The sequence below is a fragment of the Simochromis diagramma genome, unplaced genomic scaffold (genome assembly GCF_900408965.1).
Source record: "Simochromis diagramma unplaced genomic scaffold, fSimDia1.1 OVJJ01000692.1, whole genome shotgun sequence".
Taxonomy (NCBI): domain Eukaryota; kingdom Metazoa; phylum Chordata; class Actinopteri; order Cichliformes; family Cichlidae; genus Simochromis; species Simochromis diagramma.
The window spans coordinates 1,441,433-1,457,439 of record NW_024387485.1 but is presented as its reverse complement, the minus strand read 5'-3'; the positions used below and the strand labels follow the sequence as shown (position 1 = coordinate 1,457,439).

At 41.5% G+C, this 16,007-nt stretch overlaps 2 protein-coding genes across 3 annotated transcripts; one reads left to right on the top strand and one right to left on the bottom strand.

The window, feature by feature from the left end:
• Positions 1-415: 415 nt before the first annotated feature.
• On the top strand, positions 416-9,521 carry LOC120724508 (gamma-crystallin N-B-like). Its single transcript, XM_040016723.1, has 6 exons — positions 416-459; positions 907-955; positions 5,558-5,679; positions 6,598-6,733; positions 9,000-9,139; positions 9,227-9,521. The coding sequence occupies exons 1-6, from the start codon at positions 416-418 to the stop codon at positions 9,357-9,359; spliced, it is 624 nt and encodes a 207-aa protein (XP_039872657.1). The 3' UTR covers positions 9,360-9,521.
• A 2,760-nt stretch (positions 9,522-12,281) lies between these two features.
• Positions 12,282-14,889, bottom strand: LOC120724534 (G2/mitotic-specific cyclin-B2-like). 2 transcript variants are annotated; one of them, XM_040016764.1, is made up of 8 exons: positions 14,739-14,889; positions 14,472-14,588; positions 13,827-14,105; positions 13,599-13,757; positions 13,289-13,525; positions 12,983-13,123; positions 12,803-12,913; positions 12,282-12,725 (listed from the first exon to the last, which is right to left on the bottom strand). In XM_040016764.1, the coding sequence occupies exons 1-8, from the start codon at positions 14,760-14,762 to the stop codon at positions 12,624-12,626; spliced, it is 1,170 nt and encodes a 389-aa protein (XP_039872698.1). In that variant the 5' UTR covers positions 14,763-14,889; the 3' UTR covers positions 12,282-12,623. The 2 variants fall into 2 exon arrangements, with proteins under 2 accessions (XP_039872698.1, XP_039872699.1); XM_040016765.1 differs by having other exon boundaries at positions 14,472-14,585; positions 14,739-14,888.
• Positions 14,890-16,007: the final 1,118 nt, after the last annotated feature.

Sequence of the window (16,007 nt, the reverse complement as noted above, 5' to 3'; positions counted from 1 at the left end):
ACAGTGTGGTGGAGCGGGGCCCTGTACTAAGCATGAATACAGCCATTATCATAAGATGCTTTGTTTACAGAGCTTTGTTGAGAAATGCTGAAATGTTCAGAACTAAAACTGTTGGCACTGCACTCTCACTTTATGTTTGGGTGCTGAAGCTGTGCTCTCTGCTTGTTGTGTTTGCGTTCACGCATCTGTTTCACTTGCTCACTCTATGTGCTTTGTATGTTGTTGTTGTTTTTTAGTGCACTGCATGTGGTTGCAGTGTTTGCGGCTGTGGAAAAAGGAGACAACATGGGTTTAGCATATCAAAGGCACAAGGGCCCCAACGACTGTTACAGAAATGTTTTGAGATTTCTAGCACTCGTCCGCTCACCTCAGCTGGCCATATTTAAGGGGCTTTATGTAGCCTCGCAGAGCTGACATGAACATCTTTACTAAGGTCCCAGGATTAGTCCAACAAACCAGGTATGTTGAGAGTGCCCTACTCTGGCCACAGTCCACAGAGCAAGACACCCACCAGTGTTATTGAGGTGGGTGGGCCTGTGGCTTTACAGCCAGTTTCTCCTGATTATCATGCTGTGCTCTCTGTGATGCCTCCAACACCAGTTTCCCAAAATCACCTGGAGAGTGATGAAGGCTGTATGCACACATACTGTCTCGCATTTTAAAGTGCCAGATGATAGCGCTAATCCAAATTAATCTGAAGCATGAAACTAATTTTGATGCAAGAGTTGGAAATAGAAATAAACACTGCAGTGATTTTTTTTTTTTTAAAGACATTTTCAAAGGCTAAAGTCTTGACTTTTGGTTTCCAGACCACAGACTGGGGAGTTTCTTTGATCGCTGTAGTTTATGTCTTGATTATACATGTGTGTGTATATATAATTCATTCAAAGTTTTCTGTATCTACAGCAAGCTGGGGTCTGTGCTCCAACGTGCCTTCTACGGGTCCAGTGGGAGGGTTGAGTCAAATAATTACTTAGTTACTTTGTCAAAGTATAGATGGGTTTCCTAATATAAAGTGACTAGAATTTAAAAAATGAGTCAATCTGTGACACATAATTTGAATTGTCAAGTTAATTAGTAACTATTCTGATAATTGAGAAATCGTGTTAGTCATTTTCACACCAAAAGAAAAAAAATGGTCGACTTAACCTTCACCCAACATATAAACCCACACATTTCAGTTTAAGAGAGCATAATGTTATTTTTATACAAAAATTAGTTTAAAGGCATACCTTTTAAAATTCTTTAAGACATTTAAAATCTTAGCATCGCATCTTACATCACTTTATCAAAAATAAACAAATCAACAAAAATCATTTATGATTTGACTTGGTGTTGTTTAAATCAAACAAACTTCATCCATCCCTCCATACATTTTCTTCTGCTTATCTGGGGCTGGGTTGCAGGGGCAGCAGCCTAAACAGAGAAGCCCAGACATCTCTCTCTCTCCCCGGCCACCTCCTCTAGCTTGTCCGGGTTAACACCAAGGTGTTCCCAGGCCAGCCGAGAGATAAAATCTGTCCAGCGTGTCCTGGGTCTGCCCTGGGCCTCTTCCCACTGGGACATGCCCAGTACACCTCACCCAGGAGGCGCCCAGGAGGCATCCTGGAGGCATCCTTTGACATGGCTACCCAGATGGCTGAATTCCTCACCCTGTCTCTAAGGGAGAGGCCAGCCGCCCTGAGGGACATTGTCGAAATGCCTTCTCCAAGTCCACAAAACACATGTAGACTTGTTGGGCAAACTCCCATGAACCATCAAGTATCCTCGAGAGGACAAAGAGCTGGTCCAGTATTCCACGACCGAGATGAAAACCGCATTGTTCCTCCATCTGTTAGTCAACCGAGGTTTGGCTAACGGATGGACTCTCCTTTCCAGACTTTGGCTGTAGGAGAGGCTGAAGAGTGTGATCCCCCTCTGGTTGGAGCATGATGGTTCCCTTCACCTCTGCTGTCCACCATCTGGTTTGGGGGTTATCATCAATGGAGTAGCTCCAGCAATCGAGGTGCTGAACATGGTCCATTCAGACTCAATGTCCCTAGTCTCTCTTGGAATAGTGTTGAAGCTCAGCCAAATGTGGGCATTTAAGATCTCGCATTGTCTGCTAGGTGTTCCCAGCGCAGCCTCATTGACAGCGCAGCCTCCCCCGCCACCTGATCAAACCTACTATAAGGTGGTGATCAGTTGACAGCTCACCACCTATCTTCACCCAAGTGTTCAGAACATGCAGCTGCAAATCTGATGATACGATTACAAAATCCAGAATCGACCTGCGGCCTAGAGTGTCCCGGTGCCATGTGCACTTATGGACACCCTTATGTTCAAATATGGTGTTCGTTATGGACAAACTGTGGTTTGCACAGAAGTCCAGTAACAAAACACCACTTGGGTTCAGATCTGGCAGGCTGTTCTTCCCAGTCAGGGCCTTCCAGGTCTCTCTGTCACATGAGTGCTGAAGTCTCCGAGTAGGATGACAGAGTTCTCAGGTAGAGCACCCTCAAGCACCCCGGCCAAGGTACTCCAAAAAGACCCGGTACTCTCACCGCTGTTTGGCACATAAGTGCAAACAACAGTCAGCATCCATTCCTTGACCCAAAAGCGCAGGGTGCAAACAATCTTGTCTACCAGGAAAAACCCCACCGTACAAACAGCAAGCCGAGGGAATACTAGGATACCCACCCCAGCCCTCTGCCTCTCACTCACTCAGGGCAACTCCAGTCTAACACAGAGTTCAGGCCCTCTCCAGGAGACTGGTTCAAGCCGTGCGCTGTGGTGAGCCTGACTATATCTAGCTGGTACCTCACCAGAGAGGTGACACTCCATTTCCCAATAACTTGGGTCTCTCAGTCTCTCTCTCTCTCTCTCTCTCTCTCTCTCTGTCTACATATATATATATATATATATATATATATATATATATATATATATTAGGGGTGCAACGATACACAAAATTCACGGTTCGGTTCGGTTCGATACTTTGGTGTCACGGTTCGATATTTTTTCGATACAAAAAAAATGTTCATGCCTTTTTAATTTGTCATTTATTAAAATTATAAATATATATTTTAACACAAAAGTACAGTTTTTAAATTTAACCCTAACCCTTGTGCGTGTTGTTTTTTAGCTCGTCATATTGCAGCCACAGAAATTCTTTTGTCCATGAAACCATAAAGCTGCACTTTCTTTTTGCCTTATAGTCTGATTTGTCATAACTTTTCCGTTTTGTGGTAAGCTTTTCTTTGGCTGTCACTTCTTCACCCTGACCTGTCTTATTTGGCTCAGCAGAACTAAAATATATATCTGTCTGTGAAGGTTCTCAATCATCCAGGTCATCGTAGTGAAATATATATCCTGCCGCACTCACATAAGCTCAGCGATTCTCTGCGCGATCAACCTCTCACATGTTTAAGCTGCGGGAGATTTCACTTGTCATGTTTGCATAGTAAGCTAACAATTAATAAGACGATGTCAGAGGAATTGGTGCACAAATTATCATCACTCACAGATCAGTGCTGTCGCTCTCTATACACAGTTCACGCGATTGCAAAGTGAAAGCAAAAAAACAAGCGCAAATCCAAACACGATTTCAATATGTCACATATTGACAGTGGCTCACCCAATGACATAATTACCCAGCTACATTTCTGAAAGAATGCAAAAGCATTGACATATATTTTTCCTTCCTACAATAGCCCGACAGGCAGGGAAGAGATAGATTTTGGTAGCCCAACTGAAAAAAATCGCTAGCCCCGGGCTAGCGATATTGCGAGCCCTGTATCTGATTGAGGAATCACTCATCTTTGGAAAAGAGAGTTTATTACAGAGAAATGTCTCTTTCCAAAATAAAAGCTATACTATCCGCTTCTTCTGGGCTATATTCTCAGCAGCATATTAAACATATCAGGTCTCCATAAGGAGAATCCTGTGCTAACAGCTGTCTAAATGACTCGGCTAAAGTTTGTAGCATGCATGCTTGTTGTTTTTGTCTTTGCACTAGGATGATGTCGGTGTAAATGTGCAGTCATATTCGTTGTGTTCCCACTAGTGCTGTCAGCGTTAATCTCGTTGAAATAACCTTAACGCCACAACACGGCAAATCTCCGTTAACGAGCTACCCTATACAGAGGGGCTAGACGGCCAACACGTTAACGAGCTAACTGCGCTAACACACTAGCTCCCACCCATGTAATTGAGCATTGCATGGCACATCCAACATACTGTTTTACTTTAGTCCATGACTCGCTTACCTTCAGGGTCATACGTCACATGAAAACCAAAATAATTCCAAACGCCAGATCTGAATGAGGGTGGGGAGGTCCACTTCTGTCTCGCTAGCTTGCCCTGCGCTCTTCCTTCTGACCATGGCTGTGTTGAGTGCTCAGTGAATCTGCGTTCGACTACTCCGCCTAGGCTGCACTCTCGAGCCTAGGCGGAGTAGTCAAATGCAGATTCACTGAGCGCTCAACACTGACAGCATCGTCAGAAGGAAAGTTGATAAAATAAATTACAAATTTTGTATTCTTTTTTTTTCTCCCCTTTGGTTTTCTTTCTTTCTCTCCCCCTCTTTCTTTCATTCTTTCCCCCTGTCCTATCCCACAGTCATGTCTGTCCCGTTTGCAACTGAAAATAAAATAAATTCATAATTATAATAAAGGTCAATCAAATGGACCAATATGATGATCCACTTAAAATAAATCCTCTTGGCATCTTTCTTGGCCTCAAGACAACAATTCTGATGGTTATAGATCCAAACGGGACACAAAAAAAAAAAAAAAAAAAAAAAAAAATTAATTTTTTTTTTTTTTTTTTAAATTGTATTGTTCGATACATATGCGTACCGAACCGAAAGCACTGTATCGAACGGTTCAATATCGATACGAATATCGTTGCACCCCTAATATATATATATATATATATATATATATATATATATATATATATATATATATATATATATATATATATATATTACATTTAGAGCTGAAGCCTGGGAGATTTTAGCTTGACTTGGCATAAAAATTGGATTCAGGGAGGAATGTCTGTCCTTTGGCTCTATCGGAACTTTGTATCTCTATGTATAACTGATCAATCGGTCTGTTTTATCTTGGTTGTTTAGCATCTTCACTAAAAAAAAACCCACGAAAACCAAAATTTGTTTCTTTAGGAATTAAGTGGTTATAAAAAAAAGCCAGAAACCTCTATAAAATCAGCTTATTTGAGTCAAATATTTTCAGATAGTCTTCTGTGAAAATTTCCATTTCCAGTACAAAAACCTCAGATGGCTCTGACAGCCAGATAATGGCTGCTTGTTTACTGTTAGATCAATAAAACATTCAAAAATTGAAAGATGTGTTCATGTCAGACTAAAAAGCTACTCACACAGGAGCCTCACAGACAGGTTATGCTGCCACAAAGTCTAAAACTTGGTATACATGTGAAATATTTGTCAAATATCTCCTAATAAGGAATACCTCCATTTCATGCAGGCTTCCTATGTTTGATGTTTTTTGGTTTGGGGTAAACTGTAACCATATTTTTGTGCTGCGGCTGCTCTCAGGTGACCCTTTTTGAACAGCGAAACTTTGCTGGCAGAAAGCTGGACCTGAGCTCCGACTGCACCAGGATCGGTGACAAGAACTTCCCAGAGAGATGTAACTCTGTCCAGGTGGAGGGTGGAGCGTAAGTCTACTTAAAACAGGCAGCAGGCCACTGATGCACGTTCTGCTGTCTAAGGTTATCCAAAAAGCAGATGAAAGCATCTACAGTGGTGTGAAAAACTACTTTCCTATTTCTTGTATGTTTATCACATTTAAATGTTTCAGAGCAGCAAACAAATTTAAATATTAGACAAAGTAAACACAAAATGCAGTTTCTAAATGAAGGTGTTTATGATTAAGGAGGAAAAAAATCCAAACCTAACAGCTCTGTGTGAAAAAGTGATTGCTGTCTAAACCTAATAACTGGTTGGGTCACCCCTAGCAGCAACAACTGCAATCAAGCGTTTGCGATAACTGGCAATGAGTCTTTTACAGCAGTGTGGAGAAATCTTGGCCTACTCGTCCTCACAGAATTATTGTAATTTAGCCAAACTGGAGGGTTTTTGAGCATGAACCTCCTTTTTAATGACATGCCACAGCATCTCAGTTGGATTCAGGTCAGGACTGTGATTAGGCTACTCCTATATGGCCACTCCAAGTCTTCATTTTAATTTTCTTCAGCCATTCAAAGGTGGACTCGCTGGTGTGTTTTGGATCCTGCTGCAGAAACCAAGTGCGCTTAAGCTTGAGGTCCAGACAGATGGCCAGACATTCCCTCTCGGGATGTTGTGATAGCAGAATTCATGGTTCCACATTACCACAGCAAGTCTTCCAGTTCCTGAGGCAGCAAACAAGCCCATTTAGCCCACTTTTTCACACTACTGTATATCTGCGCCCTTCAATAAAGAGACACTAAAAGCAAAATGAAATCAAAATGATGTTTAATCACTGTTTAGAGCCTATTTGAATCTAAAACAACATTTCAAACATATTTTATTTTAGCTTTGTTGTTTTTGCCTTTGCCACATTGATTTTTGACTCTCTCTCTTCTCATTTAAAGATGGGTGGGTTATGAGCATGAAAACTTCCGGGGACGTCAGTACCTATGGGACATGTCAGACAGGGGCGAGTACAACTGCTACGATAGGTGGTGTGCCCAAGGGGACCACATCTCCTCTGTCCGTGCTGTCAAACAGGTGGAACACAGAAACACACACTAGTTACAGAACATACAGAACTCAGTCTGATTGGAAGATCTTCTTCTGTCTTGACCTTTTTAAAGAACAACATGCAGTATGCGCTCCATATCTGCTGTACTGCTGACAAGCAACTGAATAAAAGAGATAAAATAGTTTACAGAAATACATCAGAGCTATTTATGGTGGATTCCAGGATTAAAGCAGATTGTTTTGGTCTTAATAATTATGCAGACATTTTACTTGTTTTTGTGAAGAATGACTAATGCACAGTGCTAATGTCATAGAAGATGATATTTTTCTACATCCAAAGACAATGTGTTGGTAAATAATGTATATTGAGCTAACTTTGTGATGAACAAAAAAGCAGCTTAATAGTTACATAATAAGTAATTTAAAGTAATTACATTTTGATTATTCTAATACATAATGTTTTAATATTTTTTGGTTTAGCAAAAGTCATACTAAAAAGATTTTATCTGTGGTTATTTCTAAAGATATACTCCAGTATTCAGCGTCACTTTGTCTCACCATTTTACAAATTTGTATTTAAAAAATTGCAGCATTAGAAGAAAACTTACAAAAGAAGAAATCAGCCTTAACAACAGTGTGCTGGTTCTCTCAGTCCACAGACACCAGCTAACCAGCTTTAGTGGGAATGGTTGTCTGTTAATTCAATTCAATTTCAATTTGTTTTTCTTTTAACCTTATCTGTTATTTCACAATAACAGTGGCCTCACAGCGGTAGATAAAGACCCTAAATTGTTGGAAAGAAATCCCCAGCAATCACATGACACCCATAAGCAAGCAATCGGCAACAGTGGCAAGTGAACACTTCCTTTTAACAGGAAGAAAGCTCCAGCAGAAAATCTGAGCTCGCTGGTTGGGGATGAGGAGGGAAAGAAGAGAACTGAGTGACAAAAGACACACTATGGGAGAGAGAGTCAGTTTTTAATAACTGCTAATTAAATACAGTAAGTTGTGTTGTATAAAGACACAGTGAGTCAAAATAGATGAGCGAACAAGAAACCTTCAGTGTATCATGGAAAGCGCCCCCACAGCCTCTTTGCAGCATAACTAAAGAATGGTTCAGGCTCACTGAGCCCAGTCGTATGGATCAGTGAGCCTTCAGCTTTCAGGCCCCTCTTCAGTTTGGATTCAGCAGACAGACTGTCTCAAAAATTTTCCTTTTTGCTGGATCAGGTGACCCTGCATCCTCCCTTAGTTATGCTGCCATAGGTGTAGGCTGCTGGGGGATTCCCATGATGCATTGAGTTTTTCTTCTTCAGTCCCCTTTCTCTGTATGTATTACTGTAGGGTCTACCTTACAATATAAAGCACCTTGAGGCGACTGTTGTTGTGATTTATATAAATAGAATAGAATAGAAGTGATCCAGACCTGACTATATGCTGTATCGAAAGGAAAGTTTTGAGCCTAATCCTGAAAGTAGAGAGAGTGCATGTCTCTTGAATCCAAACTGGGACCCAAATCCATAGTAAAGAAGTCGAATAGCTGAAGGCTCTGCTTTCCATTCTACTTTTAAAACTAGAAAGCACCAGTAAGCCTGCAGTCTGACAACAAAGTGCCGCGTTCAGATAGCACAGTCCTATAGCTCTCATATGACTGGGCTTGATTATTTAGGATTTTGTATGTGAGAAAAAGGATTTGAAATTTAATTCTAAATTTAACAGGAAACCAATGAAGGGAAGCTAAAACTGGCGAAATATGGTCTCTGTAGTTCTTGCTGTAGTGTTCTCAATCACCTGAAGGCTTTTAAGGGAGATTTTAGAGCAATCTGATAATGAAGTACATTATCCAGCCTAGAAGTAATAAATGCATGAAGCAGCTTTTCAGGGTCTTTCTGATTTTAGCAATATTACACAAGTAAATCAAAGCAATTGTAAATATTTTTAATGTTCTTTCTGAAGGATATGCTTAGGTTAGGTTCTTCCTGTTTATAGGTTATAGATGGACAATTGTGAACCACTGGACTGGAGTGCTGTTTTAGCACCTTATCTGCTGATTGAACGTGTATGTTGTAGTGTAATGTAATCCACCTCAGGTCATTAGCCAGTACATAACATTTATCTCAGTCTCCAAAGTTTCATGTTATCTTAAAGTAATTAGTAATCCAATATGATTAAAACTTTCGATTTCAACAGCAGTATAGCTTATTCAAAAATGCAGGAGCCATTAAACAAATACATTCAAAAACACACACACACACACATACACTCAACAGTTGTGTATTTCTGTGACTTCTAGGACAACAACCCCGCCAAAGCTCAGCTGTTTGAACGAGCTGGTTTCTCTGGTAAGAAGATGGAGCTCCAGGATGACATCCCCAACCTTATGAGCCGCTACAGCCTCAACAGAGTAGCCTCCATTCGTGTGCTCGGAGGAGCGTGAGTGATTAAACGAGTGAAGCCTTTGGACTTTGAGCAGTGTAACTAGTATCCTACCAGAGATCTAACCTTCCTCTGTGTATACAGGTGGGTGGTGTATCAGGAGCCCAACTACAGAGGACCCCACTACATCCTGGAGAAGCGTGATTACAACAACTTCTCTGACTGGGGCAGCCAGAACAGCACCATTGGCTCCATGCGGAGAGTTCGCTTCAACTGAACACCAACTCTGAGCTATTGACATTGCGCCCATGAAATTTGTCAGCTTTATATACAAACATTTACATATTTTTAGTAATAAATTGTTAAAAGGCAAATGTTTTTGGTATTTATTCTTCATAATTTATTACTTTTAATAAAAGACATATGGGTTTTCGAAATGTAAAGAATTTGTAACCGATGGGTAATCGATGGTTGTGCCTTAATACCAGAGACATAATAAGTCAGCAACATGACACTCAATTGAAATCTATAGAATTCCATAACATAAAAGATGGTGGTAGAAGTATAACATCTGTGATCAAAAAACTTCTCTAAGCTTAAATGTTTGAAAAAGCAACCCTAATTATTATGACATGTATTGATGTTTTGCAGACACACAGAGGATAACCATATCATATTAACTTGTTTGGCATTTTGGACATAGGACAGTCATAGTGTGAATGTAGGATCAAGCGAATAAGGCCCCAGTCACACTGGCCTAGAGACTGATGTGCAACTCAGCCACCAGTCATTAGGAAAAAGTGTTGCTTTGAGTGCTTGCAGGACGTTGATGGCACTTGCAGGAAAAATGGCGACTAAAGTCCCAGTAACACAGGTCTACAGACCAGTCAGTCATCACCCCCGGCAACCACTGTTTGGCAAAAACGTCCTTGTTATTTTTTGAGTGTCTAACACAGCATATTACTTTGGTCATAAACTCAATGGAAGACATGTGGATTCAGCTACTCTCTAAGCTGTAGCGAAACTGTGATTCAACACATGACTGGCCTGAGGATAAAAACTCCTCTTGAGCCTCTCCGGTTTTGTTCGGATGGTGCGGAACCTTTCAGAAGCTGGAACAGTTCATTGCTGGGATGGGACGGGTCCTTCAAAATCTGAGTTGCTCCAGTCCAGCATCTCCTGATGTAAATCTCCTGTAGGGAAGGGAGAGGAGTACTGCAGCAGTGTTCTGCCATACAGATCACTCTCTGAAGAGCTTTTTATTTTCAAGACAGCTGTTTCCATACCAGGATGTGATGTTCTGTATGAGGATGCTCTCCACAGCGCCTGTATACAAAGTCCTGAGGATCACTGGAGAGACCCTGAACTTCCTCAGTTGTCGGAGGTGGTACAGTAGTAGAGAGTAGAGCAGTGGTGAGAGGACACACCCCTGTGGCGCTCCCGTGCTGATGGTGATGCTGTCAGAGATGCACCTACCCACCCTCACCACCTGAGTTCTGCCAGTGAGGAAGTCAAACACCCATGCACACAGACAGCTGTTGAGTCCTAGATCCCTCAGCTTGTGAACAGTCTACCGGGCACTATTGTGTTGAACGCTGAGCTGTAATCAACAAACAGCATTATCACATAGTTACCCTGTTACTTGTCCACGTGGCTAAGGGTGGTGTGCAGGACGTGGGTGATGGCGTCCTCCGTGGATCTGTTGGGTCGGTAGGCAAACTGGAGTGGATCTGTGATGTTTGGGATGGAGGAGGAGATGGTTTTCTTCAACAGCCTCTCGAACACCTTCATAACCACCGAGGTCAGCGCAACTGGCCGGTAGTCATTCAGGCATGAGGGCTTGTTGTTCTGGGGACAGGGATGATGGTAGATCTCTTGAAGCATGTGGGGACCACAGACTTGAGAAACAACTTTTACTTCTCTGCTTCGAGTTTGTGTCGTACCTTTTTAAGGTTTACTATTGCTCGGCTAGTGATATATACAGAAAAACATGAAAAATTGCAGGTAACTGTGGCAATTTTTCATCAACTACAGCATTCACTAGGTTTTTGGTACAGTATTATCTTTACAACCGAGTCCATCCAGTGATAGCCAGAAACCTCCACTAATCAGGGAATACAATTTTTTTTCCCTAACAATCTGTCAATGTATCATGTCTTTAGTGGACATCTCTTGAGCAATGTGTGCATGACATCACATGAGTAACCTCCAAAGCATTGCAAAAACTCCACTGATGTTGGTTGCACTGGCTGACAGAACATCTGATGTGGTTTTCACATTTAAACACGGGATCCAGAAAGCCATTCCAAAAGGTATATGGTGATGATGAGGATTTAGTACATGAAGAACCAAAGAGAATATCAACTTTAAGTAAATACAGACCATTGGTGTGGCACAACCATACATTTAGGTGAAGAAATATCTATTTACATTGCATGGTAATCAGATATAAGGTTAAACGGAGTCTTAAAGTAGAGGTTCTTTGTTTTCAGTTTGGCGGTAAGGAGTTAAAAGGCCTAACAGGCCAATAGGGTGGAGTTATTTAGACTCCTGGGTGTGTCCAACAAACTGACAGGAAATGTATGCTGATGTATTGAAGTTGGAAAATGGCTTAGAATTTGTGATGTTAAGCTAATTATATTAACATTGTGTCAATTTTCTACTGCTTATCCAGGTCACAGGGCTTAAGAAATAAGGCTCCCTTTGGTCTGCAGAGAAGCCTTCATAAATTGCCACCTTGCTGTAGTGGAGCTGTTTGTGTGCTAGTGATGTCAGGAGCTGCATTGTTGGGGATAAATTGTCACTTAAAAAAAAAAAAAAAAAAAAAACCTTAAGTTTTAGCATGCATTCCATTTAGGCTCTAATACCAGTTTCATGTCATTGCTACAGAAATGTGTTTGATGAGGACACACCCCCCATCTTAGTTCAGTGTTCCAATGCAAACATTATTCCACAAGACTTTCGTTTCACTTCCAGAACCAGCTGTTCTGATAGGCAGCGATATCTCCCCTGCTTCCACAATGAAGTCATTTGTGAGCCCTTTTACTGAGATGCATGCCAAGAACAGTCAGGCTTTGCATTGTCTCATATTTTCCACCTGTCTATGATGAAGTAAAACCAAAAGTAGGTTATGATTTTTTGGTTTTGGGGGGGTGGCTTCCCCCACACACACACACACACACACACACACACGATAAAGTCTAAGAACCATCTAAAACTTTATTTCGATCTCCAACAAGGTACATTACATGCAAATAGATGCAAAACTGTTTGCTGCCCAACAGGCATGTTTAATCATTCAATAGTTAAAATCTTCCACTGGTGGGAAAAAATAAAAAGTTAGAGATGAGAAAAACTTCAGGCCATTTTACTTCATAGAAGCAGTTTGTAGATCCTCTGGAAGCTGCACAACAACTTCTCAGCTTTTGCGTGGATATGCAGTTCAAGGTGCATTAGAGAGAGAAAAAAAAAAAAAAACCACCAACACAAATGACTCAAATTCTCAGATCATTTAAAAAAAAAAAAAAAAAAAAAGGTTGAGTCAGAGTACAGCTGCTGCCATGTTCTTGACAATTGAAGATTTGAGCTGAGGAATGAGGCTGATCTTGAGAAGCTTGCTGCTCGAGTACTTTTTCCTCACAGCCTACAGAGACAGATCCTCAAGGTCAGTCTCTACTCACACATGATATGAGCTGGTGTATTTATTCTCAGCAAACTCACCTGGAACTTCGTTTTCCCTTCATTTACCAGCACAACATTTTTGGCAATGTGCTGCATGATGGGCTTCAGGTGGGCCTCGTCATAGGTAGAGTAGTGCTGCTGTGTGGGAGACTGATGGGAGGTCAATTAACAACCAGCTTGAAGGAGCAAGATGTTCATAAAAAGTGACTTTAAACTTACCCAGGGTAGGCCGTCCAGCAGCAGCTGGGAGAGGCAGAGGGAAGCAGCAGCGACCTCAGAGGGCCTGTAGTGCACCATATTGTAGTCGAGCAGGGTCAGCTCCATCAGGTACTTGGCCAGCGTGTGTCTCTCCCCATCAGACTGATAAACATGCACGTCAAGGTTTAAGATTCTTACAGTTTCTCTAACACCTTAGCTGCCATTTTTCTTTAATACAGAGTGATACACATGCAAGTTATGAATTGGAGGCAGCCGATTCCTACACTGTTGAAGTCTTCTCCACATTAAATTCATAATGAAACTCACATTTGCCACCTTAGATGCCCGTCTGAGAAAGTGCAGTGGGAGAGGACGCCCCAGCTGAAATTTCAGGCCCTTCAGAATCTGCTGCTCCATCTCGAGAATCTGAGATTTTGTAAAGGCGTTGTCGGTTATGTAGGCAAAGTCGCCAACCTCTGGGGCGTACATCTCCTCATACTTGCAGGCCACCAGCATGGCAGTCACACCGACAAGTTGCAGCTTCCTGCGAGACACTGGCTGGACCTGCAGCATAACCAGAAGAAGCCTTTTAGATCCAGGTCACAAACCCATAGACAAGGCTGTTCAGAAACATCACCTGAAGAAAGCGGTCCAGAATGGCAACTGTGAGGTACAGAGTCTCCTGCAGCAGCTGGAACCTGGAGTGAACCTGGACCAGCCAGTCGATGAGAAGCGCTCGCATACCATCAGTGATTTCGTAGCCCTGCATGTAGTTTGCTCGTACTGTCTGCTGCAACTGAGAAGACAAACTGATGTAAGTCAGAGACGACAGCAGCTGGTGTCAGAAGGTAGGGGAAGAAACTACCTCCAGGTTGTGCAGATACTTGTAGATATCCTTCACATATTCTGAACAAAGCTGTGGCTGGTCTGCATCCTCCTCATCCACGTCCTGCACCGCAAGCAGTGCCTCAGAGAAAGCCAGGCACAACTCAGTCTCCTCCTTCATGGACACATCAGTTGCAGATTCCTCCAAAACCAAAGGAAGAGGCTCTGTAGCTGCTTGGACCGGTCGAACTGCTACATCGGCAGGTTTAGCCACTTGGACACAAGATGGCTTGGCTGACACTTTTGTCTGTCCTGTTCTCTAAGGAAACAAGTTTGGAATCATTACAGTTGGGAAATGCAACACGAGTCACTAATAAGACTTTCAGATTGGACAGGAATAAAATTCTGTTCAACTATTGCGACCGTCCCTTTTGCAAACCACTAAGGGGATTTCAGTCTGCTGCAAGGTTCTTGGTTTGGCTCGGCTAAACCAGTTGACAAGGTTTGTGTTTATTGCAAAAGACACAGACAGATGAAGTCTGGGCTGAAAGTCAGCCAGTAAAACTACTTCTAGTCTAGCAGGCATACCAATAAATCAGACCTCTATTATAAGACTTTATTACCTACTTACCAAGTGACTGCAAAGCAGACAAATGAGTCAGGAACCAAACCAAGATGCTCTTACCTTTGTAACAGTCACTGCTGCGTTAAAGTTGGTAATCTCTCCGAGAGCTGCTCTCCTCGGACCCGCTGCTGCGGCGGCTTTCCCCGGTTTCTGCCGGTTCTCTGCGGTTAGGAGCTGCTAACGAGACAAACATGCACATTAAAAAGGCTTGACCGACTTTTCTACAGCGTGTTTGACATTACTGAAACGATAGCGTTATTATTGCAGCGCTAGCATCAACTAGCCAACAGCAGCGCTTCTCTAACAAACAAAAGTCGTTTTACTCACCACAGCACGAACTTCCACAGACATGTTTACCGTGGGCAGCAACGAGGATACAGAGTGACCAAGAACAAGCAAAAGAGCATATAATTCACTAACAGAGGACAGTTTCCCAACAAAATCCGTAAACAGTTATTTCCGTAGCTAAACAACACAGCGACGAGCAGCTTTCAAATAGTTGTCCTCTAAATCTGATTGGATGTAGCGATTTCGTTCGGACGCTTGTGATTGGCTAGTGATTTCAGGTGGGAATTAAAGCCATATGAGCTTTTAAAGTGCTCGGTAACCTTATCTCACAGTCATCGCTTCATCTACAGTAATATAGCGCCAGATAGTAGATTTATAGCAAATGCTAAATAATACGTAAGTAAGTCTTATGCCTAAAGGCAACTGTTGTTAAAAACTGTGTATGAAAAATGCATTAATATTATTTAGTCAAAAAAAAAAAAACCCTAAAAAAAAAGGGACTTTTTCTTAGTCATTTTGTTTTACATTCAGATAACAAAGAGTGTATTTGGTGGCTTGACAGTGTATACATAATGCAGTATGTTTAACTTATTTACATGAAGTACATCAATACATATTATGAAGTAGAGGGTCGACCTGACATTGTAAAATACATGAGAGATACACCAGTTCAGGGCTGGCCTTACATAAATTCAGGGCCGAGGGGGGACACAAAGCTAATCCATTCATTCCATATTTTGTAGAATTTGTCTTTTCGAATTTTTAAGGACAATGTCAATTTTTCCATTTTAAATATTTCAAAAACCACATTAAAGCAATACTTAGATGTTTGCTTTAGATTCCATTAATTTACCTTCTTACTATACTTTCATTCAATGTGAACATGGAAACACAAACAGCATCCATAGACACTACAAGCTGTAGGTAACTCTGCATGTCTGATTTGGCAGATATTGCAAAGAATCAGAATCAGAATACTTTATTAATCCCAGACTATATTATGTGCTCACAGTTGCTCCAAGACAGTAAAAACCTTAAATTAAATAACACAATACTTTACTAATTTGGAAAAAAATAAAAAATAGCTCTAATGTATATAATAGCTCAATTATAAATATCTCAGTATATAACAAAAATTAAATATATAAGGTTGAAATTAAGCTGTACAGGATGTGCAATAGGGCATAACTATTACAGTGTGTACTGTGCATTAGATGGAGGAGGAGTGCAGGGAGATACCTACAGACAGGAATGATCTCCTGTGTCGTTCTGTGGTGCATTTGGGCAACGTAAGTCTCTCACTGAATG